The sequence below is a fragment of the Acanthopagrus latus genome, chromosome 16 (genome assembly GCF_904848185.1).
Source record: "Acanthopagrus latus isolate v.2019 chromosome 16, fAcaLat1.1, whole genome shotgun sequence".
NCBI lineage: Eukaryota > Metazoa > Chordata > Actinopteri > Spariformes > Sparidae > Acanthopagrus > Acanthopagrus latus.
In genome coordinates, this window is record NC_051054.1 from 3,745,204 (window position 1) to 3,770,113 (window position 24,910).

Genomic DNA, 24,910 nt, shown 5'->3' on the forward strand with positions numbered 1-24,910 from the left:
GTGATTATTAAGCTGCCATCACAAAATGAACGGGTATCTTTAAATAACAAGAACTCACGCTCATGACAAAAACACTATTTTAATACTTCAAACCTGGACTTTTTTCATGTTGCACGCCGCTCTGATGAGAATTCCCCTCACATGTTAACCCTCGACAGAGCTCTAATCTGGTTAAACGAATGCAGTCGTCGGTGGGCATGGAACATGACAGCTGTCAGACGACATATTGGGGGCGTTCACAGGGAGAGGTAATGGCCAGTACAGTGAAAATTGGACAGGCTTGCTTTTAGAGCGGCTCCAACTCGCCGAAAGAGACGCGACTGACACCAGGGGCCGCTCCTGAGTGACTGCAGCTTACTGAGAGATGACATGACAAGCACATAGTGCTTTCTGCTGCACATCCCTGGTGTCATGAGTGACCCACTTTCCCTCCCTCTAATTGCAATTCCCTCTTTAAAACTGTATTAGCTCGCACAAAGGATGTTCAATGCTCAGCTTCAGTCTGCACACAGTTCACAGGGGATTTAGACTTTACTGTCAGAGCGGGAGAGGAGTGTGATTAGTATGTTAAATAAGAACATATTAACGACTTGTCTCTGGATAACATGCCAATTTTAATTGTGTCCCCATGCGAATTCTGCAGCAAGATGCTGAAGACAAATCAGACCACCCCGAATGAGACATCAGACTTCAGAGTTGAAGAAGTTGACCGCATGTATGCAGATACAAACACTTTCTGCTGCTTTTTGACCTCTTGTTTGCTCAGGGTCACCAAAACTGACCTTCAAATGTCTCTTTTTTTAAAACTTACTGAGGAGAATCTGGATGCAGCACTGTAGGCGGCGTCCCATCCATGCTTGTGGACGTTGCTCAGTTGCACACACACACTGTAAAACCAGAAAAGTTCGACATCCAGGGTGTAAAAGTCCCTGGATGTTCCTCCACAGAGTGTTCATACCGAGTGGCTAACATCCGTCTTCACTCTCCATTAACTTAAATGTTGATAAAATGATTTAACCGCGCTGCTCTTTTGGACTTTTTGGAACTGGTCAATTTCAAAATTGAGCATTCAGGCACGTCTTCCACAATTCTCAGGTTTACACTGTGAACTGTGAGAGTGAACTAATATTGTATCATATTAATAGTGCGTATATCCATGCATCCTTGATTTAACAACATGTTCGGGCTGCTCACCCTATAGCGGCTTTCTCACAGGTCTTATTCATGTGATATATTCACCTCCTGGTACATACGATGTGTCTTGTGATGCATCTCCACTTTACGATTTGATTAGGATCTCCACGATGCTCCATTAAACAACCTGTCACGGCACTATGGATGGTATTTTGAAGCAAAACAAAGCCGCGCCGAATGGAAAAATGGGACGTTCCAGTCAGGCATCGCAGATCTGGAACCCTGAACTGGGCCACAGCCGCAGGAAGAAAGCTGCTGCTATCAATGCAGTTAATTGTAGAAAGGCCTCTCGAACCAGCCCATAATTCATGTGAGCAACGCCGCGCTGCTTCTCCTGGGTCCACCGCTGCAGCGCCGGGTGTTTCAGCCCGTTAATAAGTGGCTGATGGAGAGAAAACCTCAGACGCTTCCTGTTTTTCCTGCCGGGGCTCACTCACAAGGGATTCTCCACAAATGAATAATACATCTTCTCTTTAATTTGGAAAGCAGCTGTAATGAGGCACTTTTGCACAGTATTTCCCCACTCAGGGCTCTCACGTGCACTAAACACTCTGCGGTTGATGTGAAGCTGTTAATAGACAGTGATAAACCGTCAGAAGGGGCAACAACACGTACATAAACACACGTTTATATTTTGAGGAGGTGTAAATTGATTTATTTTACACAAAGGAAGTCAGGGTGGGAAGAGCCTGGAGATCAGAGCTGTGATCTTGTGACTTCAAGACCGAAGGATTTAAAACCTTCTCTGCAGGAGCATTTTAACCGGGTTTAGCTCATTCTGCGCTCTCATTAACAGTATTTCCAGCAACAAATAAAGCAATAAATCAAATGTACGCCACCTGCCTGGAACCAAATGGCACAGTTAGCAACCAGCTGGTGAGGCGAGTGAAGTATCTTGACCTGGCTGCAGACCTCTGAAGTTTAACAGCAGACCGCCCACAGCCCAGTTCAGTGATTCAAATCGATCTGGTGTTGTGCTCATTAGCAGCCGTTTCTTGTCTGGTAAGAGGAACTGAAGACCTTCGTAGGCGGGATTCAGGATGGTTGGGTTCCACTGAAACAGCTCGTGGAGTGATATTTGCTTCAACATATTAACGCATTTAAAAAACAGGCAGCTAGGGAGGGACCTGTGTTAATTGGTGTTTCAAGGGGAAGTTCAGGTCTTTCTGATGTGGGGCTGTATGAGACGCTGATCTGTAGTCGGCGTTTTACCTGCAGTAGATGACCGTCGGTTCTCCTCCTGCATGGAGAAGCAACCAATAAAAACACTAAGACATATTTCCTGTGGCGTGTTTGTGGTGTATATCAGTTTTCGGCGGGTACAGCTGCTTGTGTGTTGGAATACAGATGCTGCACAGTTGAGGGAACATAGTGCGGAAAGAAATTGCTGTTTGACATCAACGCTTAAACAAATACACACTTTTGAGATGGAACTTGCTGCTGGTTCAGATTTAGTGTGATGTCATCGGCCAGTCATGATGAGCTGCATTAAGTTTCATCAAGCAAAAGAAACATATTGCAAACTAAATAGTTTGAATCTTTCTCCTCCTGCACGGTCCCGACTGACGCCAGGAGCGTTGTGAGGAGCGGGGAGGAGAAGTCGGGGAGTGTCCGTGTGATTAAAGGGGTGCGACCCATTAAACCCTCCAGGCCCGAGTAAAATACAGCGGCACACAGTCTGACTGTAATTTCACCATAAAAGAGTCGGCAGCCACTCTCGGATGTAAATTTATGGAGGAGGTCGTAACATTTTTACAGCTGGTGCTCTGTACTGGATATGATCACATTTACTCAGAGTTGTTAAGATTATGATCCCGGACGATGTGTTTTACGGCAAACAAGCCATAACCTCCGTACAATTACTGTAATTACTGGTGAAAAATTTGCAATTAATGACCAAGTGTGGGCATTCAGGAAGCAGAAGGTTTCCTGCACGCTAAAGATGTGAGCGAGTTTTACTAATGAGCTTGTCGTCAAGGAGTTTTTGAGACTGAGGCGTGTGAAAGTATCTGCCTATCTTTGATTCAGATAACGGCGGAAAAATAATAAGACTTTCTTCCTGTGCAGAAGGCAGATGGGATCTGGTTTACCTCATAATCCCCTCTGAGTCGCTATCAGAGCATCAGGACCGCGTGGCCTTTTTCAAGTCTAGACTTCTTTATCACTTAGCTTATTCACAGAACAACAAATCAATTTGCGGGGAGGAAAAACAAAAAAGAGCACAAAAAAGTCCTCGTTTTCATTCCTTATCCGTGAGCTTGACTGTTTTTCTTGCCTTTTTATAATGATAACGAGAATCAGCGTCAAAAATCCTGCACAGGAATCACATCGCGGAGGGAGCGTAATTAAGAAATAATTGACTTATATTTTCAAATAATTGAGCTGTTTGAAGTGCTGTGATCGCCTCACGCCAGAGAGCTATACCTTTAGACAAGCAGGCGCCGCATGCAGAGTGGTTGAAATGTGAAAAGGGCTTTTTTTTTCCTGAGCGTGGGGAAAAATAACATGAAATAAATGGCTTGAAATTGAAAATCTAACACGATTTGAGATGCTAAGAGAGAACATCTCTCTTCTGATGCTTGATAGACTGGAGGGAAGAGGCAATTCTCTTTGTGCATCGGTGATTATGTGTGTGCTTGTTGCGCGCTCCAAGAGGAATTCCGTTTATAAATCGCAGAATTATGGCCAAGAACCGACGCGAAGACGGTACGATTACATTATCTGAGCTTAGCATGTCTGCACCTGCAGACTCCGAACATATAATCTCCATCCTACACTGGCCGTGACTTCACAGATCTGTTGTGACACCTAATGTGAGTGGCGTTTAGCCGTTATCGACAAGCATTCTTCAGCCTCCACTCCACACAATCGAAAACCACACTTAGCTTTCGCCTGTGAGAGGAATATTTGAAATTCTAGGGCTGTACGCATGAAAGGGAATAGAAATGATGCCTAATGTATATGAATGGGAGCCGTGGCGTTCAGGTATTTCACGCCGCATGCCCCGACAGAGGCTAAAGTGAATAAGTCGTCAACTCGCATTGAAATTCATATTGTATCCCTGGCTGGAGCTGAGCCCATTTTCTCCACAGTGCTCTCGCCATGAGCCATACAATAGTCAGGGAGACGTCTAATGAGGCAGGAGAAAAAAAATATTAAGAGGAAAATCCTTAAACTCAGGAGTTGGCATATTCAATGGCCAGTCTCTAAATTCAATGAGAAAAAAATCTTTTGTTGGGAGCTTCGGGCTGGTGGGAGCCAGAGAACAAAACTCAGGAAGAAGAAAAGATTGAGCGGGTGACTGAGATGGGCTGTGACAATGTCAGCTTTGGTCTGGTCCGCCTGCTCGGATGATGAGTGAATATGAGGGCAGCTTGGAAGAAGAAAGGCGGGAGGGGAGGGTCGGAGCGCGGAGCAAGAGCACGAGGAGCTTCTCCAAGTGGTTGCAGGAGACGGTTTGAGGCCCCCGAAGGTTGCTGGTTCACATCTCGATCTGGAAAATCTGAGCAGGACGGCTGATCTGCTTCTCTGCACAGATTTTAAGGCACAAAAACCACTTGGTCAAGGCGACAGAACATCGCAGTTAAGCAAACACAGCTGTAGATGTCCCAATTTCCCATCAAAATCATCATCCTCTTTTTGTTAACACAAACACAACTGAAAGTTGTCTCGAGGTCTTATTAGAAACATCCCATTTCATCCCTACAAACACAGCTGGAGATGTAAGGAGGTCTCTGTAAAAACACCCTGTTTTTGTCGGCACTAACGCGGCTGCAGATGTCCTGACGTGTTGTCGGAAATATCTATTTTTTTGGTTGCTGCAAACACAGACGGAAACTGTCCTGAGCTCGCTTTCAGAGTATCAAGTCAACTGCATCACAGTCCCCTCCTCTTCGATGCTACACAGCCTTTGACGCGTACGTATGGACATGTCTGTTGTTTTGCGTTTGACTTGACTGTACTCCAGCTCGTGTACAAAGCGGCTCTCCTCTCTGATCTGCTGGCACTGTGGCCTCGTGCAGTTTGACCCGTCCAGAACCTTCTCCGACTCTCCATCTGCTCTGTTTTTTTTTTTTTCTCAGTCGTGCGGCTGCTGAGATGCGTTTTGCAAAGTTGGTTAATGCTCCAAGATTGTTTCTTTGCCGTGAGAACTTTATGTACTTCAGTTAATGGCCTTCAATTTATTCCTTGTGTAAGTGCTATTGAAGCCTGAGAGTGTTCAGGTTTTCATTTCAACTACACATTAAAGCCGCTGATTTCACAGACGAGCTTGTGCCTCATGCTAATCAGGGAGTAATCACCTGCGGCGTTGGGCTGGAATAGGAACTTGTACGGTCTTGGCCTTTCTTGGCACTAAGTTGAGAAGCTTAATATTTTAACTTTGACCCTAGTGTGGCCCGTTTTCGAAGCGAAGACGACTAAGTATGCTCATTCTTTCCAGCCCTGCAAGTTCTTTGTGGAGTTGCCCACCTTCTGACATCTTTGCTTTCTAATCCACTCCTGTTTATTAGCACACTGTGATGTGTAACATGTCCATAAAGATAATCCTGCCCACAAACCAGGCAGAGCCGCTGCTGTGATGAAATTCGGTTTAACCTTGAAACCACGGGGGATAAAAGCAAAAAAGAAAAACCAACACACGAACAAACGTACGCAAAATCTCCAACAAATACTGTAATTTTAATCCCCACTTGACATGAAACTCATGCATTTTATCAAACAGCTGTTTACAGGCAAAGATCAGTTCCCTATGTCTGTGCATCAGTAATTAGTTGTAATTATAAACTGATTTCACACACATGAAAACAATCTCTGCGCTGTTTGTTTGATGTCTACCAGCACATTTTAAATCGTTTCTAAGCAGCAGCAGCAGCAGCAGCAGCCCTGATGCTGTTGCCTGGTGGATTTCTGCTCTGGTGTCACTGTTTGTCTCTTATTATCAGCAGCAGCTCAGACTGCAGCTCCAAGTCCTGTCCGGCTACACACTGCCCCCTAGTGGAGGAAGCCCCGGATCTGTGAGTCCAGACACTGCATACTAGTTGTGAAAGTTTAATTCGGTGATGTGAGTGAAGCCAAGCGACCGGGTGCGTGCCCAGCTAAATGAGCCGACTTCATCAAAACCAAATGATGTTTTTCAAGATGTTTTTTTTAATCCGCACGCCACTTTCCCCCGAGCTGAGGAGCGCAGAAGGTGTTTATACAAAACTGTTTAGAGCTGTATTGACTGCATAGACAGCAGCAAGAAAACTGAAGGATACGTTCATCCAAAATTGAAGAATTCAGTCATCACCTACTCACCTCTGCACTGAAGTTTTGTGGTCCACAAAAACATTTCAGGAGCTTCACGACAAAACAGCGTTGCAGCATTCTCCTAAACAACCAAAGTAGTATGGAGCTTGTTTTAAAATGTACAAAATACACGAAAACAGTGGTTTCATACAGGTAATAAGGTGTAATCCAAACACCCGAAGACTCAACTACCACTCAACTAAAACAGTCCATCTGCACTGAAAGTCTCAAGATGTCCTAAACTCGGCCCACAACATGTTGAACTCAGACGTTCAGGTGAGAACAGAGAAACTTTCCCCCCTCCTCTCTTCAGCAGATCGATGTAAAAAAAAAGAAAAAACAGCCTTCTATCATCAGACTCTGCTCATACATCATTCTGCACCGCCAAGGTCAAACATCCAGCTGAAGTAACAATGTACAAAACACATTTTCAGCGGTGGGCACTTTAAGCGTTCGATGAAATTTCAGGGCTGTGGACCAAATGTTGGCACTGAAAACTGCTCAGAAGAAATAATCCTCTTTGGAAAGAACCAAATTCAAATAGTTACCTTAAGGTTTTACATGCACCTGAACATTACATCCATATGTGAGCGTTGAGTTTTCCTCCCCAAAACTGTGCATGTTAATGTGCTGCCATAATAACAACCTATCCCCCCCCTGCAGCGACGGCAGGCTCACAGTCTACAGGTGGATGCCCGGGTGAAGGTGGTGTTTATGAAAAGCTGAACGAGCAGCAGCAAGTAGCAGCAGCTGACAGCTTAACTTCCAGGTGAGCGATGTAGCAGCAGGTGTGCGGCGAAGGAAGAGGGAGCAGAGCGCTGACAGCTTAAAAGTGCACCACCCAAATGAGAATAAGGGTGCAGCGGATGTATATATACTGTATCTGGCAGCGAGGAAAGGAGCCATGCGAGCGCAGTAGCCTGAAGTAACTGGAAGGCTCTGACTTATTCATGAGCTCGGTCTCTAATGTTGGGTGATGAGGCTCACAGTCAGCGTTTCAGTTCATCATAAAGATGGTGGATGAGGTTGAGGTCAGGACGCAGGCGACTTCCTCCGCACTCAACTCAAAACCATTTTTTTTTCTGGTGCCAGTTTTGTGCACAGGGAGTGAAACAGAACATGTTCTTCTACAGACACACCGGGCCTTTTTATATACGGTATCATAAAGGTTTGTTTAAAGGTGCATTCCGTAGTTTGGGTGGAATTTTATGCCTCTCTGTGTTTTCATGACTGACCTTAAAGGACAACACAACTGCACGCTGTTTTACTTTGTTTGTATTTGGCGGACCCTGCCACCCTTTTTTCGACTTTCCCCTTTCAAAACAGTTTTGCCGGCGAGAGTGTGCAGAGCAGCACCTTTCTACTCCTGACTCAGCACAAAGGCATGTTTGATATCTGAAGTTTATAACCTGTAGTTTATTCACTGCTGAGGGGAAATAAAGGCTGAGACGGTTTGATGTCATGAGAGCCACAACAGCATGCCACACCTCTTCACTGCCTTCTTCTTCTTCTTCTTCTTCTTCTTCTTCTTCTTCGCTGTGTCTCAATTCAGGGTCTGCATCCTTCGAAGGACCCGGCCATTGCAGTCTTTTAAGGTGAGTCCTTCAGAGAGACCTTGTTAACCTCGTCAGCTGTTGTTAAACGGGACGGTCTTGCCTTCGGAGCATTTCCTGGTTGTGTCACCAGATGTTTTACCCTTACGTCACCAATTCTGCCACCCAGGCCCACGAAATTGACGATCTACACCACACGATGTCGCCATTTTCTCTCTCGCTTTTTTTTTTTTTTTTTGTCAGGCGCGCAAAGAATCTTGGGATATGTGAGGCCACGAAGAATAGTAGCGGTGCATCCTCCAGAAACAGGGAAATGAAGGAGCTCATAATATAAATGCACAAATATCAGGCCAATACATATGATATAGTACCTGTATGTGTGTGTAAGTAATTTTCAGCTCCTTTAATTATCTTCTTTTATCAGATTTAAGTGGTTACAGACACTAACTTCACACAAATTCCCTCATTTTACAGTATTTATCAGCACAGTTTTTATTATTCTTTGTTGCAGCTGTTCGAACAGGCATGTGAATAATGCCTACAAAGACAACGATGCCATGAAGAACAGCCACCAGACACAAAACACACAAAAGTAAAAAAGCAGGAGTGTCGACGTGCTTTCAGCTGCACAGTGTTTAATAATAAATCCAGCTTGTGTTATGTTATGTTAGAAATGAACTTAAAGTACTTGAATTGATGTCCTTCACAGCTGATGACGCCTCGATTATTCAGACTGACAGGAACAACGTCGCCCTCTGCTGGTCGGAACCGTCTGTTTATTCAGCAGCAGGTGTTTTTCAGCTGACATTGTCTTTATTTATTTATTTTATTCCCTGCGAGATGTACACAACCTTTTAAATCCTTCTCTCGTCTCTTTTAATATTCTGTCCCCGGTGTCTCAGTTTTTTGGGGGGGAAACTGTGCTGTGTGTCCTTGATTGCAGAGGATCATAAGTTTTCAAAGAACATGCCTCTGGTGATTCTAAAATTAATTTTATTTTTTTAATACAGGGAAGAAAAAAAAAAAGAGGGAGAAGATCAAAGCAGTTGATGTTGGCATCCAGACAGATTTCTTTCACCTAAACTCACCGCTCCGGTTTTTGGGGGGGGGGTTTTGTTGCCTGCACAAAAAAAAAGGGGGAAAAAAAGTGGGGTTTAAAAAGAGGCTTTTATGGAGGCCAGGAGGAGGAGCGGCAGGGGAGCCGGGCTTCAAGGGGGGGGCACAGTCGGCGGTCCGACAGATGTTCACAAGATACAGGAGTTCATGTGTAATATATCGTGTTCGGGTGTTTCAGTTGGAGTTGTTGGGGGGTTTTTTTGTATTTTCTTCCTGTTTTGTTCCGTTTCCTGCGTGCCAGCGCTCCATCACATCTTCATTCTGGTTTCATAATGTTTTGTGTCTGCTATCTTTGTTCCTCGATGTCTCAATAATCGTGACATTTTTGGTTCAAAATGACATTAAACGGCTCTGACTCTGATCTTTTCTTTGCTCCATTTGTGATGATAAGATGAATCATACTTTGTGCAGCACACACACACACACAAACACACAAATAAAAAAAGACACATCCCACCCTGGTGTCCTCCTACTCTTCAGGAACAAAAGGTGCATTAGACGCCACGTCGAGGCGATAAAGCACTGTGAGATTCGTTTAAACTCCCGGGAGTCTTACAAAAAAAATAAGGTCGAGTGACTCCTCAAGGTCACACGATGACATTTCGAGGACGGTGAATCAGATAAATAGTCGTCTCTGATGTCGTCGAGTGGCTTTTTTTTTTTTGTTCGACGGCCTTTTCAGCTGCACTCCTGAAATCTGCCACATTTTTTCTTTCCACTCTTCAAATTGACAAACAGGATTTGAACTGAAGCCTCCCACACAGTAAACAGTCACCAGCGGAGGCTGCGAGTGGCTGAGGGAGATATTTACCACTCGACGTGTTTACCACCTCCCGCAATCTGAAACGGCAGCTGCTGCCACCCGTCCGTTCACCAGCCTGTTTGTTTTGAAGGATGGGAGCTAGCTGGGAGCCGGGAGGAGTCGATTGTGCCGCTGCTCTGGTTCACTTGGCCATGTAAGCTGCCACCTCCTTCTCCAGACTCTGGGCGAAGCGGTGGTTGAGGAAGAGGAGCTGGCCGTGAGGGAGCAGGCGGCTGAGCAGGGCGTCGATACGGTTGCTCCTCAGCAGGACCTGGAGGGGAAGAAAGAGTGTCGTTAGTGACGACCCTGCACGGACTCTTTAATGATCAGAGTTACTTACAGATGGTAATAAAATCTGCACGGCTGCAATCTTGTTTCACTGCTGTTTCCATAACCTGTAATGACTTGCTCCTGCTCTGCAGAGGTAAACTGTTGATTTCAGTCTAATGAGGCCCATAAACATGTGTACACACTCCGCTACAAGATGGTTCTATTTGAATACAGCATTGTTAAGGCCCAGACCAGAAACAAACACTTTGTTTTGTGATCAAGTTTATCAGGCTCAAAAGACACATGGCGACAGTCCAGACGAAGTTACTCAAAGTGGACTGAACTGTGCATATGTTAGGGTCTATTTTCTGCAGTGGATGAATCCAAACCTGGCTGTAAAGTGAGTATTTCTGTCAGCAGGACCTTTAAAACTATACTGACATGCCCTCTGCTCCTATAACACTTATAAGACGGATCTGAAAGAGCTCCTGACTGTACAACACATCCTGGAGCTTCCTTTCTGTTGGTGCTCACCTCGCTGCCCGGCCCGAGCATGTGCAGGTGGTCCAGGCAGTGTCGGGTCAGGTTGCGGAGGGTCCCCTCAGCCAGAAGGAGGTTCTCGTGGGGCTCGCAGACGAGGACGAAGCCCAGACTCTGGACCCCGAGCCACAGGGCGCTCATCTCCTCAGAGAAGGGGTCTCCTGCTCTCAGACGCACCACCCCGCTGTCGGCCTCCTGCAGGGCCAGCGCCTCCTCGCCGGGCACCATCTCCACCAATGGCTGGCCCGAAGCCTCCCGGGACAGAGAGACGGCGCTGCGGACCTGTCTGAGTCACAGAGGGTCAGATCAGTGTTCAGTTAATATCCACACATCACCTGGAGACAGCTGTGGCATCAGGACATCAGCAGGATGCAGAGAGAGCAGTGTGGATGCATGTTGAGGTACCAACCCTGATCATCTCCACCATGATTCCACCTGTGATCACAGCTGATCCATCAGAGACAAGCTGATGTTGGTCAACACAACACACAGCAGCTTTGACTGATGTTGACTAGTCGTTTGTCAGAGCAGCAACATGGCAAAGTGTTTGATTGATATTATAAGAAATCTGACCCACCTTGCAACCACAGCTGTCTTCTCCTTCTGCAGGAGTCTCTTCTCCTCCGGGCTCAGCTCGGACATCATGCCCTCGTCAGGTCCGAACACCCGGGAGTAAAGAACCCGACTGTCCCCGGCACCGACAGCACCGACCGGGCAGACGGTGTGGATCAGGAAACACCGGACCATGTTGTGTTACTGGGACGAGAAGCAACGAGAAGCCTTTAATTTCTCAGTGTTCACTGGACATGGCCATGCTTCTACTGCTTTATCACTTCCGCGTTTGTCAGCTGACTGATCGCGTCCACGTTGCATTGCCTGGATCGAACCACCAGGTGGTGCACTAACATAACATAACTTATGTTATGTTATGTTATGTTATGTTATGTTATGTCATGTTATAATGTGATTTCAACCAAATAAGAAATTGGTTTCACTATTGTACATATATGTTTCTTCACAAACATCTAGAGGATGAAGGAGGCAGCAGAGAGAGTGAAGGAGGCAGCAGAGGATGAAGGAGGCAGCAGAGAGGGTGAAGGAGGAGGCAGAGAGGATGAAGGAGGCAGCAGAGAGTGAAGGAGGCAGCAGAGAGGATGAAGGAGGCAGCGGAGAGGATGAAGGGGGCAGCAGAGAGGATGAAGGAGGCAGCAGAGAGGATGAAGGAGGCAGCAGAGAGGATGAAGGAGGCAGCAGAGAGTGAAGGAGGCAGCAGAGAGGATGAAGGAGGCAGCAGAGAGGATGGAGGAGGCAGCAGAGAGGATGAAGGAGGCAGCAGAGAGGATGAAGGAGGCAGCAGAGAGGATGGAGGAGGCAGCAGAGAGGATGAAGGAGGCAGCAGAGAGGATGAAGGAGGCAGCAGAGAGGATGAAGGAGGCAGCAGAGAGTGAAGGAGGCAGCAGAGAGGATGAAGGAGGCAGCAGAGAGGATGAAGGAGGCAGCAGAGAGGATGAAGGAGGCAGCAGAGAGGGTGAAGGAGGCAGCAGAGAGGGTGAAGGAGGCAGCAGAGAGGATGAAGGAGGCAGCAGAGAGTGAAGGAGGCAGCAGAGAGGATGAAGGAGGCAGCAGAGAGGGTGAAGGAGGCAGCAGAGAGGATGGAGGAGGCAGCAGAGAGGGTGAAGGAGGCAGCAGAGAGGATGAAGGAGGCAGCAGAGAGGATGAAGGAGGCAGTAGAGAGGATGAAGGAGGCAGCAGAGAGGATGAAGGAGGCAGCAGAGAGGATGGAGGAGGCAGCAGAGAGGATGAAGGAGGCAGCAGAGAGGATGGAGGAGGCAGCAGAGAGGCTCAGTGACATCAGAGTGTGTCGGGGTCTCAGCAGACAAGCAGAGGCAGCTGTTAATCCAACAGCTGCTGCTGGTCACGCTTCTTTACTCTGAGAGGCCCTGTGTGCGTGTGTGTGTGTGTGTGTGTGTGTGTGTGTGTGTGTGTGTGTGTGAGTGTGTGTGTGTGTGTGTGTGTGTGTGTGTGGTGCTCTGTTAACATTCACTCCACTGTCCTGTTAACCTCCTCACCCTCTGCCCTGTACAGACCTGCTGAGACTGAAACCCGAGCTGAGGACGTGACGGTTTGAGCTCTTTGTAGGATTTCATCTTTGCTTCTTTTATTATTGTGGATGAAAACATTTCTGACATTCTGCTGCGCTTCTGTCATTGACACTGACAACTGGACGAGAGCATATGTCACATTCCTCACGTACGTCATCACTTGGGTGATAACGTACGTGAAGAATGTGACTGACAAATCCACTGAAGAGACCAAAACAACAGCATTACCGACTGTCTGTGTTAACCAGCTCCTAACTATGGCTTAGAACCAGTGGATCTATTAACTAGCAATCTCAAAATTTAGCCTATTAGCAATTTGGTACATTTCAGCAGCTATTGTATTGACTGCTGTTAAATTCTGAGCCGCTCGTGGCCCCCAGATGATGAAACCACAGATTCACGTGGAACCACCAGCAGCTCAAACTGTCCACTTATCCATCTACTGGATCGAATGGTACAACATTTTGTACATTCATGGTCCTCAGAGGATGAATCTCAACAACTGTGATGGTCCGCTGTCTTTTGATCAAGAGGTCAGACCAATCAAATCCTTCCAAACAAATCCCATGATTTAGCCGAGATTGCATGAAGTTATTTCCTGGCAGGCAAAGTTTTTACACAATGGCTGAAACTGAATTTCCAAGAAGTCAGGTCTAATGTACTGTTGTTTCATTCAAGTCTTCTTCTTCTATGAGTTTGGATTTGCAGATAAATTGGTATAAAAAAAGACCAGAGTTTATTTAACTTTTCCTCTAGTGTCACAATGAGCTTTACATTTTTGGTCCAGACATTAAACATCATCATGTGAACTGATCAGGTCAGAACCTGCAGAACATCTCCTGGATTTGTCTTAGTTAGAGTTGATGGGTTTTCCAAAGGCTTATTAAGATTTCTCAAAGTTAAAGAAGGCTTAAACTGAATTTAACTTGAGATTAACGCTGTCTGTCTTGTTTGGACTCCTTCACTGACGACACACACACACACCATCAGACAGACAAGTGCTGCCTTTACGTTTACATCCAGACTGGCTGTTTCCTATAGTTTCCCAGTCTTTGTGTTATGCTAAGCTAACCAGAAGCTAACTGTAACTTTATATTCCTCAGTCTTTTTGTCTATCTCACAGCAAAGTTAAGCGTAATTCCACCCAAAGTTTCCAGCTGTTCCTTGAGGCCAGGATGGACAACTTTATTCATACTGAGGTTAGTTCTTCTATGATCAATGTTTAGCCCGGTTATGTGAAGCTTTTCATCTGAAAAGGTGTGGAGGAGAGGTATTTCTGCAAACGCCCACACTGTGTGTGATTATTACCCCTGACTGATGTGTAGGCACTCCTCTGGAAGGATCTCTGCAGGTAATCATTAAACAAAACCAGTGTGAACATTCAAAGCGAAACTGAATTTTAGATTCCTCACATGGAGCTTCACTTCATTTAGAGGATCGATGAAGAGTTTAACATTCACATCAAATGCAGCGAGCGTGAAGGATGTGCAGCCGCTCGTGTTGTGAAAACCACAAGAAAAGTCTGAGCCAGTGTCAGTGCTTTCGAAGCGTGAGTCACAGCTGTGATGAAACAAACCAGCTGAATAACAACAACAGGATGTATCAGCCTGTAAGCGCAGACCAATCACTGCGAGGCCCGCAGGTTTGAAATAAAGGAAGCTGGCCGACTGAAATATCTTTCTGTCCAGTCAGCGAAAAACGTTCTGAACTTATTGTGAAATCATCCTGCGGAGGATGTTCAGAAATCATGCAAAAGATGATACAAATCTTTGCTGTGTGTTTTTGATCCTCGATAACGCTCAAAAACCACAACCCCCCCACCCTGCCTGTGAAACCACAGTGTTCTGCTGGATGTTCCACCGCCCTTTGCAGGTTGTTAGGGCTTCGTTTCGCAGGCTGGTTTGTCAGCTTGCTGTCAATGTCAGCGGGTCACAGCAAACAGGGGGTTTAAAGGGTGACACCCAGGCTTGAACTCTGTGTGTTGGCACCTTTGATCGGCACTGTCGGTCGCCTGCAGGTGATCAGGGTGGAGTGTATGTAGACCGAAACAGAATGAGGGGAAAGAGAGGAGGTGATTGGAAGGGTGCGGTTTGTTTTCAGTGCTGCTCTCTGCAGGGCGCCGTGAAGTTCCTGAGATGTCGGCTCAGTGCCGTCGCTGTAAGGACTCTGACAGACAGGAAGACGGATGGATTCGTAGAAAAGACCAGCAGATGTGTTTTGGTGCTGGTCTATGCAGTTTCTCCAGCAGGGAAGCTAACTTTAGCTTTAAATTTAGCCAATAAACACAACTGTGTAATCAGCACGAAGCCAACATATCAAACTGTTGTTTTAACTTGAATCAGGATTATAAGCCTGCTGATTAATTAAGACAGATTCAGAAGGTTTTATCTATTAGACTGTCAAAGAAAACAGTCCGACTGTTCCGGCTTCTCACTGCAGCGCGTTAACTTGTATTCTAAATGTGAGGATTTCAGTCTTTTGAAAGCTACAGTAACCAACAGAACAAACACACAAAACATTTTGTGATTCAGAAAGCCGACATTGTTAAACATCCGCACAAAAGTTCCAGGTTTTTGCAGAAGTCCTTTATCTTCTTCCTTTTTCTCCAGCTCCTAATTGGATGGGTCCAGTTACAAACCCCGGCTCAGGGAGACCTGCCAAGTACTCATCTACATTTAAAAAAAAATCCCCACTGTTGAAGTGGAAAATTGAAGCTTCTTCTCTTGAATGGCTCTTGCAAGTGTCGCATTATGTATGCCTCATGTAAAGGTGCGAGACCTCTTAAACCTCAGCGACTGGCCAATTAATCGCCTCAATGAGACAAAGACGGGCAGCTTGATATGAATGGAGCGGAGCTATTGACAAATACATGGAAAGATCACTGAAATTAATGTTTTTCCCCTCCACCTACATTTAATCTTCACTCTGCTGCCTGCAGTCATTCTGAGGGAGAGAATTAAAAACATCTTCAGTTGACTAAAACAAACCAACAGACATCTCTGTCAGCTGGAAACTGTTGGCTGTAAATTAGTCTTTAGAGCTCAGTCGGAGGAATGCAAACAAAGGCCTTCCCTCTCTTTCCCATAGCCACATGGCCGTGGGGAAACTGCCTCATTTCAAACTTTGGTCAACTGCCAGAAGGGAGGGAGTCGTGCTTTTATAAGATCAGTCACGTTTTTACAGCACATGGTGGCTCTGATTTTTTTCCCCCTCCTCCTGCAGCAGTGCTGTTAGGAGTCCTGTCAGGACGTGTCGGGCCGCCTGCCACAAAGCCACTCCCTCCTTCTCCACACACACAGGAATGTGTACATGTGTGTGTGGGCACGTGCTGCAGCGGGGAGGCCGAGCAACGAGGTCGAGTCGAGAGGGAAAATTTGAAAAACAGGAACTGCCCTGTGAAGTCTCCCCGCCACATGCAGCAGAGGAGACCAAACAAACCGGCAGACGGGCTATACTTAGAGTTCAAATGTGCAGAGCTGAGTTTGCTTTGGCTGAATCCTTCACACCGAGGGACACTAAGCACACAGTATACAACTTTTAATCTCACTTTGAAGTGCTTTAACACCAGCTGCAACTAACAATTACTTTAATCTGAATTGTAAGTCTATAAAGTCATAAAATTGTAAGAAATGCTCATCACATGCTCCCAAATCACATTCAAAGGATCAATCTGTTTGGTTTGACAAGTGGACTAAAACCAAAACCCTGCATTTACCATATAAAACTGACATGAAGCAGAAAATCCTCACAGGAGCTGGAAGCAGAGAATGGTTGGCATTTTTCATGCTCAACAAAACTCAACTTGCTGTGGTTTGACCAGTCAATTAAAACCATTACTGCCAACACTGAAGTGCTGTATGGTAGTTTACACACATTTAAGTGTTTATATGTAGTTTTGAGGGTGTTGTGTAGTTTAAGTTGAGTGCAACATGTATGAATTTTAGATTGAAACATTAAAAAATTAACGTGATGATATAGCAGTTCTGATGTTCTGTCAATGACATCTCTATTAAACTTAGCATGCTAACCTGCTAGCCCTTAGCCACTTCATACCTCAAGAATTTTGAGTCTTATACAACCGTTAGCTGAACAGTCACTTAGCTAAGCAGCTAATGTACAATTTGAAATATTTCACCTTTAATCTGATGATTATTTTCTTCAGATTGAGTGTAATTTCATACCCTCCTGTTTTACAGGTCAATGTTATCCAACCTGACGATCCCACCCATTCAAAGCATTAAAACAAAAATTCAAACAATTCAGCAAAATAAAAGATGCCATACTTCACATTTGAACACACGTTAGCTCTTTATTTTAGCAGCTCCCCCGCAAGCCTGTACCAAAATATTCAAAAACCACCCAAATTATTAGAAACTGACATTAGCTGCGCAGAGCGGAAGACATTTTCTCTCTCTCGAAATTAAGGAATCAAAAGCAAAACAAAAGAAAATCCTCACACTTGCCGACCTGCAGCATCAGAAAAAAAAATCTCACTGCAAAAGTTAACAGGTAGCTGGTTTGCTTTGGCATCTTCTGAGAACACAAAGTTACCGTGTACTGCAACTGATCAGGAAGGAGAAAACAAAAAGCTCTGCGTTAATCTTAAACTTCTTTTAAAAATGTCCAATTTGCATTTTGAGTCGCCTACAGAAAGGCACACTTCGAACAAACGAGTGGAAACAGGGGGGTAAAAACAATTCATAAAAAGAAAAATAACGAAATCAGCATCAAAAAAAGCACCTCACCATTTCAAGGTATTTAAATTAAGTGCTTAAATAAGGAAGGAAATGACAAATGGAAAATAAAAACATATCCAAAGAGGAGACAGAGACTTGGCAGTGTGGTTTACTTGTATTATTGCAATCCGGCAGTGATTGTGCTGTGAATGCCAGCATATATATATTAAAAAAAAAAAAAAAATTAAAAAAAAAAGGTAAAACAGGCAGTAGGTCCAAGTGGTTTTAAAAACAGATCACATTGCTTCAGATCACCTTAATGAAATCTGCTCACTGCGCGATCATTTCACGTCTTTCCCTCTTTAAAATTTGCATAAATAACTAACTTTGCTATAGTTAAATGAAACTTGGAGATCTCCTTCAGTCGGCTGAATCCCAAAAGCAATTTCCTCGTTGGTGGTGCGAGGCCTCAGGCTCTGAGAGGAGTGTTTTTTACTCAGTCTGTTCAGGGGGGAGGCAGTGTGTTAGAGGAGGCGCTCACAGCTTCTTCAGGCGGCTGTACATGTCTCTCTTGCTGCGCTCCCCGGCCCAGGTGCGACTCTTCAGGCGAAACTTCCTCAGGTCCTCCTTGAAGTCCTCGTGGTGCATGGGCACGTAGGACTCTGGTTCACACTGTGGCTGCGCAGAAGAGAGCGAGATGTTACACTACTGAAGAGGCATCAAGGATTTTATTCAACCATTACTAGCTACTTATTAGCTATTAAACATTTAAAGGCTTCATCTAAACATATTTGATTTTAAAGCCTTTATTGGCCGATAAGGATGATCTGACAAAAGAAAGTCTTCCCAATGTCATTCCTTAATTGCAGATCCAACAAATTAAATTTCATGACACATCCGACCGCTGCTGAATGGACCTTGTGGTGAGAGCAATTTGCCAAACAAAGTTTAATGACTTTTGTTGGACCTAGACTGGAAGTGAGACACTGACAAGCCAAACTGACCTTGAACTCATGGTAGAAGTCTTTGTATCCGCCCTTGAGGATGTAGAGTTCTGGGTAGTGGAGTTTAGGATACTCGTTCATGGCGCGGTCTCGCTCCCTGACGAAGCGACACATTCGAGGGCCGCGCTCCGACGAGAACTCGCAGTGGAAGATGATGACGACGCGTTTGTCCGGGCAGGATGAGAGGATGGGTGTTTTGAGGAGGAAATCCTCCACCTGGTCTTCCTGGTGCAGGTTCAGAGCGCCCTGTGACAGAGACAAACCCAAATACTTCAGTCATAAAGTACAGGAAAGGAACCAGATAAGTGTGCACAACTTGTGTTTTTACTCAGTTTTTTGGGAGAGTTTTAAACAAATATGATTTGAGATTTTTCTCACCTTGATGTGTCCTCCAATAAACTCGTAGGGGTATCTGCAGTCGATGATGATGAGTCGCTCGACTAGATGATTAAAGTGATCGGACACAGCTGCCACCATCTGACAAGCAAAGAGAAGACAATTTATTAGTAAAGAAGTAGATACAGCCCATTTCTGTTCCCTTTTTATATATGCATCCCAAGAGAAGCCAACAGTTGAGCCTCTACTCACCGTCTCTGAGGTAATGTACTTGAGGTCTTGGTGTTTGCCATCCACTGTGGGGAGTATAAAAGGCTAAAAAAGGAAAAGGAATTGGATTAGAAGTGTAATCAAACAGAATTAAGTGATTAGTGTGAGAAACACAGTAGTCTTCCTTACCTTGGTGAAATCTCCTATTAGCTCATTAGAGCCGTCCTCACCGTCCAGCAGCTTCTCAATGTCTGTCTGGCAGAAGGACTTGGACCGCTGCAAGAGAGCGGAGCCCTGGAAGAAAAAAAAAAAAAGGAGGTAGAGTTTAAAGGAGGCAGTCGAGGAGAAAATTAGGTAATTTGAGATCATCTATAAAGCCGGCGACAATAGCCAGAGAGCCTCAGAAGACGTTTCTCAGCTTCCACTAGGGAAGTGACAGATGGTCAGTGGAAACTGTTTTGAGCTGTCAATTTATCCCCACTACAGGTTTGTGCTTCTTTCTGAACTGATCATGTTATGCCCCCCGAAAAGGTGATCAAATGGTACCCATCATCACACCAACAACCGAACCTAAAAGGTTAGAACAGCAGCCCACAGATGTTAACCAACTAAAAGGGGATGAAGACTGACCATTCTTGGGGATTCAGGGTTTTGTTCCAGGGTGGTGACGTGTGTTCCAGCCAGGCTGCGCCGCCTCTTCACCCTGACAGGCGTGGTTTCGTCTCCGGGGCAATCGGGACGCTTAATAGAGGGACGGGACACCGGACTGGGCATGGAGGGGGAGCGGAACAGGCTCCGCGGCCGGCAGCGAATCACAGGCTGAACAAGACAAAAACGTTAAAATTCAACTCAACATTCCATTTACATTGATTTATAATAATACAAGCGATGGTAAGCATTTCAGCCACTAAATTCAGACTTACCGAGTCTTCTCCTACGCTGTCAGACACCAGTGGGGCAGTGAGCAAGCTGGCCATTCCCATCGGCATCCCAGAGTTGTTCTGTAGGTGACAAGGCAGTGTCGTCAGACAAATACAGGACAGATAATCAAAGTGAAGTCATGTGGCTCCTTAATTTACAAGAGAGGTATAAGAATTTTGACTTTCTGCAAACCCTGTCAACGTGTGATCTCTATTCTGCCAAGGCAGAGGGTGATTTCAAATATTTTTACCGACAGACTCTGCTATAAAAAAAAAACAAACATTCAACAAATGTCCTTTCCATGAATGTAAGCACGAGGGGTCTCACCTCCATGTTGTCATCCAGAACGTCCAGGAAGCCGTCGTCTTCATCGTCTAGAGATGAAGTGAGGGAGGAGCGCCTCAGGAACAGGGGACTGGAGTCACAGAAGTCAAGCTGCTGGATTGGAGGAGGTGAAGAGAACTGGACAGGAAAAAAGATCAGGAGGTGTTAGTTTTAGGAACCAGACCAACAGTTTGTGAACCAAGATGAAAACTGATTCTTCACATGTCTACATACCATGAGGGCTGGTGCTGAACTGGGACGGCGGGCAAACGCGTCCTTGGACTGACCACCATTAAAGGAGCGCATGCGGCACCGTGACACAGGCTTGGTTGGTTTCTTGAATTCAAAACCCTCCTGAAAAAAAGAAACATTCGAAGAAAGTGAGTCAATGCTCTAACTCTTTAAAAGATGCCCTTTCACAGACTTGAATTGTCGATTTAACAGAAACTGCTCAAGGGAATCGAACCCTTAACTTTCAAGTGGCTGCTAAACTGTTTTAAATAATATTTCTGCAAGCATTTCTCATTTTACTGATATACTTTAGTAATATGATGATTACTTAACCAGCCAGCAGTCCATTTTTCAGTAGGTTCTGTCTTAGTTTTATGTTCTAGCAAAGACACAAACTGCATCACTGACCTCCGGCATGTTCTCCTTGTTGTCGCGTTGTGAGGAGATTTCAGAAGGTTGTTGTCCAAATATCCCATAGCGGTGAGAATCCATTTCCTGTCCCTTCATACATGGACTGAAGCTCTGGAGCTGGAGCTGTTGGGAGGATGGGGAGAGGGAGAGCCAGTCAGCAGAGACTCAGCAACAGTAAACAAGCCAACAAACTGTCCTGTGGTAGGTTTACACTGGAGGACGATTTCAACTCATTAACTCATTAATTATGAAAAGAAAAAAACTGCCCTCAGGACAAAAAACTCAACACAGCTACACGATTGGTGTTCATTTTATTGTGAGGCATAAACAATGTCTGTAGGGATTTTGTAAAAACATCACTTTGCTGTTGTCCCTTGTGTGTTTTTTACAATGTTTTGATTTTAAACTCGTTAAGAGGAATATTTTCAGATGGGACTATTATATATGTTTTACAGCCTAATTAAGACAATTCTCATGGCATCTGTCAGCCCTGAACATCAGCCAAAAAAAACTGTCCAATTAAAACAAGACATGCAGGACTGTGAACAAAAACCATGACAAATCTGCTTACTGGCAATGAGTGGATTCTTCGAATTGGCATCTTTCTATAATTGATAAAAGGCGAAAAAAGAAAGGAATTACAGTCAGTACAGGCAGATGGGCAGTTTCAATTTGAGGAGAAAAAGTCTCCCTTGTGAGCAGTAATCTTCAAATAAGCAGAGGCAATCACAGCCAAACACCAGTTATTGATTTGAGGTTATCGACTAAAGAGCAACTTACTGGTTGACAACTCTGCTTGATTGTTGAATGGCCTTTTCAAATCTGAAAGAGAAGACATGAAAAAAACATTTTGAAGTAGACTGAAAGGTTTGAGATAAAAAAAAATGCTTTAAAACAAAAAAAAGTGCTGTGCAGGAAAGAAAAGTAGGCCTACAGCTGACAATCCCATTGTCCCAATCCCCAACACCTGAGAGACAAATATTTCCGTTACGATTGCTTAATTTCAAATATCAAGATTTAGGTTAACATGAATGATTGTGCAGGTGAAACGCCATAACATGTTAAGCAGTATGTTCAAATTCAAGGCCATTCTAAAAACTTATCTGACTCTTAAAAATGTAGCATTTACCAGTGAAAAGTAACATGCCTTTGGAATAAAACCTGCAGAGAAAGAGGCCAGAGGCGCCTTCATTGGCAGTCAGAAAACACCTTGTGCTCATAAACTACAAAGACAAAGAACCTGCAGCAATATAAAGAAAGCAAGGGGAACGGTTGGACCAGAGGAAGTTGGGTGAATGCATAGAGGCAAGAGGTGGTCTTTGCACTGGAGTGATGCCCACCTGTATGCTAAATGAGTGGAGAGCTCAGTGTTTGGGGGGAGGGAGGGCAGGAGAAGGGCGATGCAGAGATCAGCTAATCTACCATATGCCTGCTGGAGCCAACGCCGCCAACCCCTTTTCTTGCAAGGGCCCTTTGTTTGTTGAGGAGAGAGCGTGTCCCATTCAATGCAGACCAGGAGAAGGGGGGGCAGTTCTGTGGGGGTGCCCTCATTTCAATAGCCCTGACGCAGAAAAAACTCCAGCCCCTCTTCTCCTATTGAAATAACAGTGCAAAGGAAGAGTGTGCCAAAACCCAGAGGGGGTGGGCTATCATTAAACCCAAGTCCTCCCCCGGCCTGAGGTCTCTTAGCAACCGAGCAGCTGTAAAGGAGGTGAATGAGGTCTTGAGGACCAAATGCTGCTGTAAAGGAACTTGCACATCTGACAGCGACAGATGTCTGCAGGGACTCACCCAAGTGAGAACTAAGAAAAAAAGGGCCACCCAAGATTAGCCAAGTATGGGTATGCTGACAAACTGGTCAAGATAACCAGTTCTTGTGCTGATAGGAGTTGATACAACCTAGTCTTGATGTGCTGCACTGAGAAAATTGCCAGTTCAAATAGTCATTCCATAGCATTCCTCAACTATTTTACTCGATAACTTAAAGAAAGTTAAGCTGAGATGCCGTATCAGCTAATCTTCTTAGCAAAATGAGTGAAGCCATCGTCTTAAAGCCAACGGTAGAAACTATAATCCAACAGATGAGAAATAGTGCTTGGCTCAGCTGAGCCCAAGCGCAGGGTGGAGGCAGTGGGGGGGATGGAGATGGCGGTGGTGGTGGTGGTTAGGGGGGGGATGCACAGGGACACAGCTCACAGGCTGATTGATTAGGACAGACATGATGAGGACAGTGCAACTTACGTGTCCTCCATTTCAACAGAGTCCATGGGGCTGGGGGGATCCATGCCCAGGCCTGAGGGAAGAGATTTGTGTCTCAGATCAATAAAAGCATCAGGTGGTGCAGCAAAAAAGAATACCATTGGATTCAAACAGTCTGGCATTTTGGATTGACAAATCAAAAGGATAGCAGCAAATTAATTTTCTGTCGATAAAGTTATCGATTTAATTTCACTATTGATTAACCTGCAGCATCCAAAACCTAAAGACTCTATATTTAGTGTGACAAATGATAAAGAAAAGCACCATATCCTCATATTAAAGAACCTGGAAACAGCCATCTTTGGGCATTTCTGCTTTGAAAATGGCTTAAATGGGTCATAGACTAATGGCTGCAGCTTTAGTTGCAGTAATAAAAGGCAATCATTGACAATACTCACTATCATAAGACCACATCTAAGGTGAAAAGGCGTGATTTTTTAAATCAGATGCAACACATGTACATTAGGCCCTCAGGCACCAATTCTAATAGCATCAATTAGCACAGACAATAGGTTTTCGGGGGGGCTCACCAGCATCAGATGAGACGTCAGAAGCAAAGGAGGGAATCTTCTCAAGGGGTGCGTGCTTTCTCCTTTTCGGGGTATCACATTGGCTGCATGGGGAAAAGAAAAAAAAAAGAAAAGATGAACAGGGAAATCAGAGATGTAAACAATAAACTAGGCTGTGTATGCTAGTGGAGGGATGTGGGAAACTGGCTGAAGTTGTGTCAATGGCTTGCATGAAAGAGCAGCTGCAGTTTAAGTTTACACAAGTAAAAGTAATAGCATTAAAATTGAGTGATAGTACCTTCCAAGTCCAGCTAAATTGTTCATGTCCAGAGCCAAATTGGTGACAGGAGACAACACAGTCGCGGGTCCAGGGGAGAACAGGTTCTTGCAGTGCGTGTTCTTTGTGCTCAGCTCCGGGTGAGTGAGCGAGGAAAGCCCGGGGATCCCATCGGGCCTAGTTTTCAAAACGTTGTTTACAGGACTGGTGCTGCCGAAAAAGTGAACCGGCTCCATCTTCAGTGGTCCAAATTGTAAAAAATCCCGCAGTAGTTGTTGCCTTGGGGTTGAATCGGTTTGAATTTCGCGGTCGGAACGTGAGAATTAGCAAGACGGTCCAATCTTAAAAAGCTAACCCGGAAGCTAACCAGCCAGCTAGCAACATTTAAGTAAACATTTCCAAAACATACGGTCCGAAACAAAGGCGGGAAGTAATTCGGCGGTTCCGTGTGGAGTGAATTTGATTCAGTCTTGCTCGAGTACTAAAGCCACATAGTTGTTGTTACTGTCAGAGAGCTGTAGCACAGCGTACTCCCTCTCTGACAGCCCCTGGTTTCTGAGAAAGAGAGGCTGGAGCTGCTTGTATTTATGTTCAAAATAGCAGCTCAGGAGCGGCAATCTTCGAGCCAATCAGCGCTGTTGTTACATCCTCTCGGCCAATCAGAGTGCGGTACGTCTCTCCGCTGTTGTCCCCCTCACCGGATGGGGCGGGGGAAAAATTAGGATGTGACACAATCCTTTAAAATTTTCATCTTTCTTCTCAGATATCTTTTGTTCTCGTGTGCTCTAACTTATATTAGTATAAATGCGACAAAAATGGTATATTGTTCACTGATAAAAACATCTGCTTTTAGGACATTTCAATTGTATATTCGTGGAGTAAAACT

The 24,910-nt window shown here is 45.0% G+C and overlaps 2 protein-coding genes across 2 annotated transcripts; both read right to left on the reverse strand.

Moving 5' to 3' along the window:
- Nucleotides 1-8,498: 8,498 nt before the first annotated feature.
- ap5s1 (adaptor related protein complex 5 subunit sigma 1) lies at nt 8,499-11,648 on the reverse strand. Its single transcript, XM_037071397.1, has 3 exons — nt 11,342-11,648; nt 10,759-11,050; nt 8,499-10,225 (listed from the first exon to the last, which is right to left on the reverse strand). Exons 1-3 carry the CDS (start codon nt 11,509-11,511, stop codon nt 10,097-10,099), a joined length of 591 nt encoding a protein of 196 aa, XP_036927292.1. The 5' UTR covers nt 11,512-11,648; the 3' UTR covers nt 8,499-10,096.
- A 5,480-nt stretch (nt 11,649-17,128) lies between these two features.
- Nucleotides 17,129-24,619, reverse strand: cdc25b (cell division cycle 25B). The gene is made up of 15 exons (XM_037072332.1): nt 24,046-24,619; nt 23,769-23,851; nt 23,221-23,272; nt 21,760-21,801; nt 21,551-21,584; nt 20,977-21,102; nt 20,572-20,691; nt 20,341-20,475; nt 20,016-20,093; nt 19,723-19,911; nt 19,282-19,386; nt 19,135-19,197; nt 18,925-19,023; nt 18,547-18,792; nt 17,129-18,220 (listed from the first exon to the last, which is right to left on the reverse strand). The coding sequence occupies exons 1-15, from the start codon at nt 24,258-24,260 to the stop codon at nt 18,080-18,082; spliced, it is 1,728 nt and encodes a 575-aa protein (XP_036928227.1). The 5' UTR covers nt 24,261-24,619; the 3' UTR covers nt 17,129-18,079.
- Nucleotides 24,620-24,910: the final 291 nt, after the last annotated feature.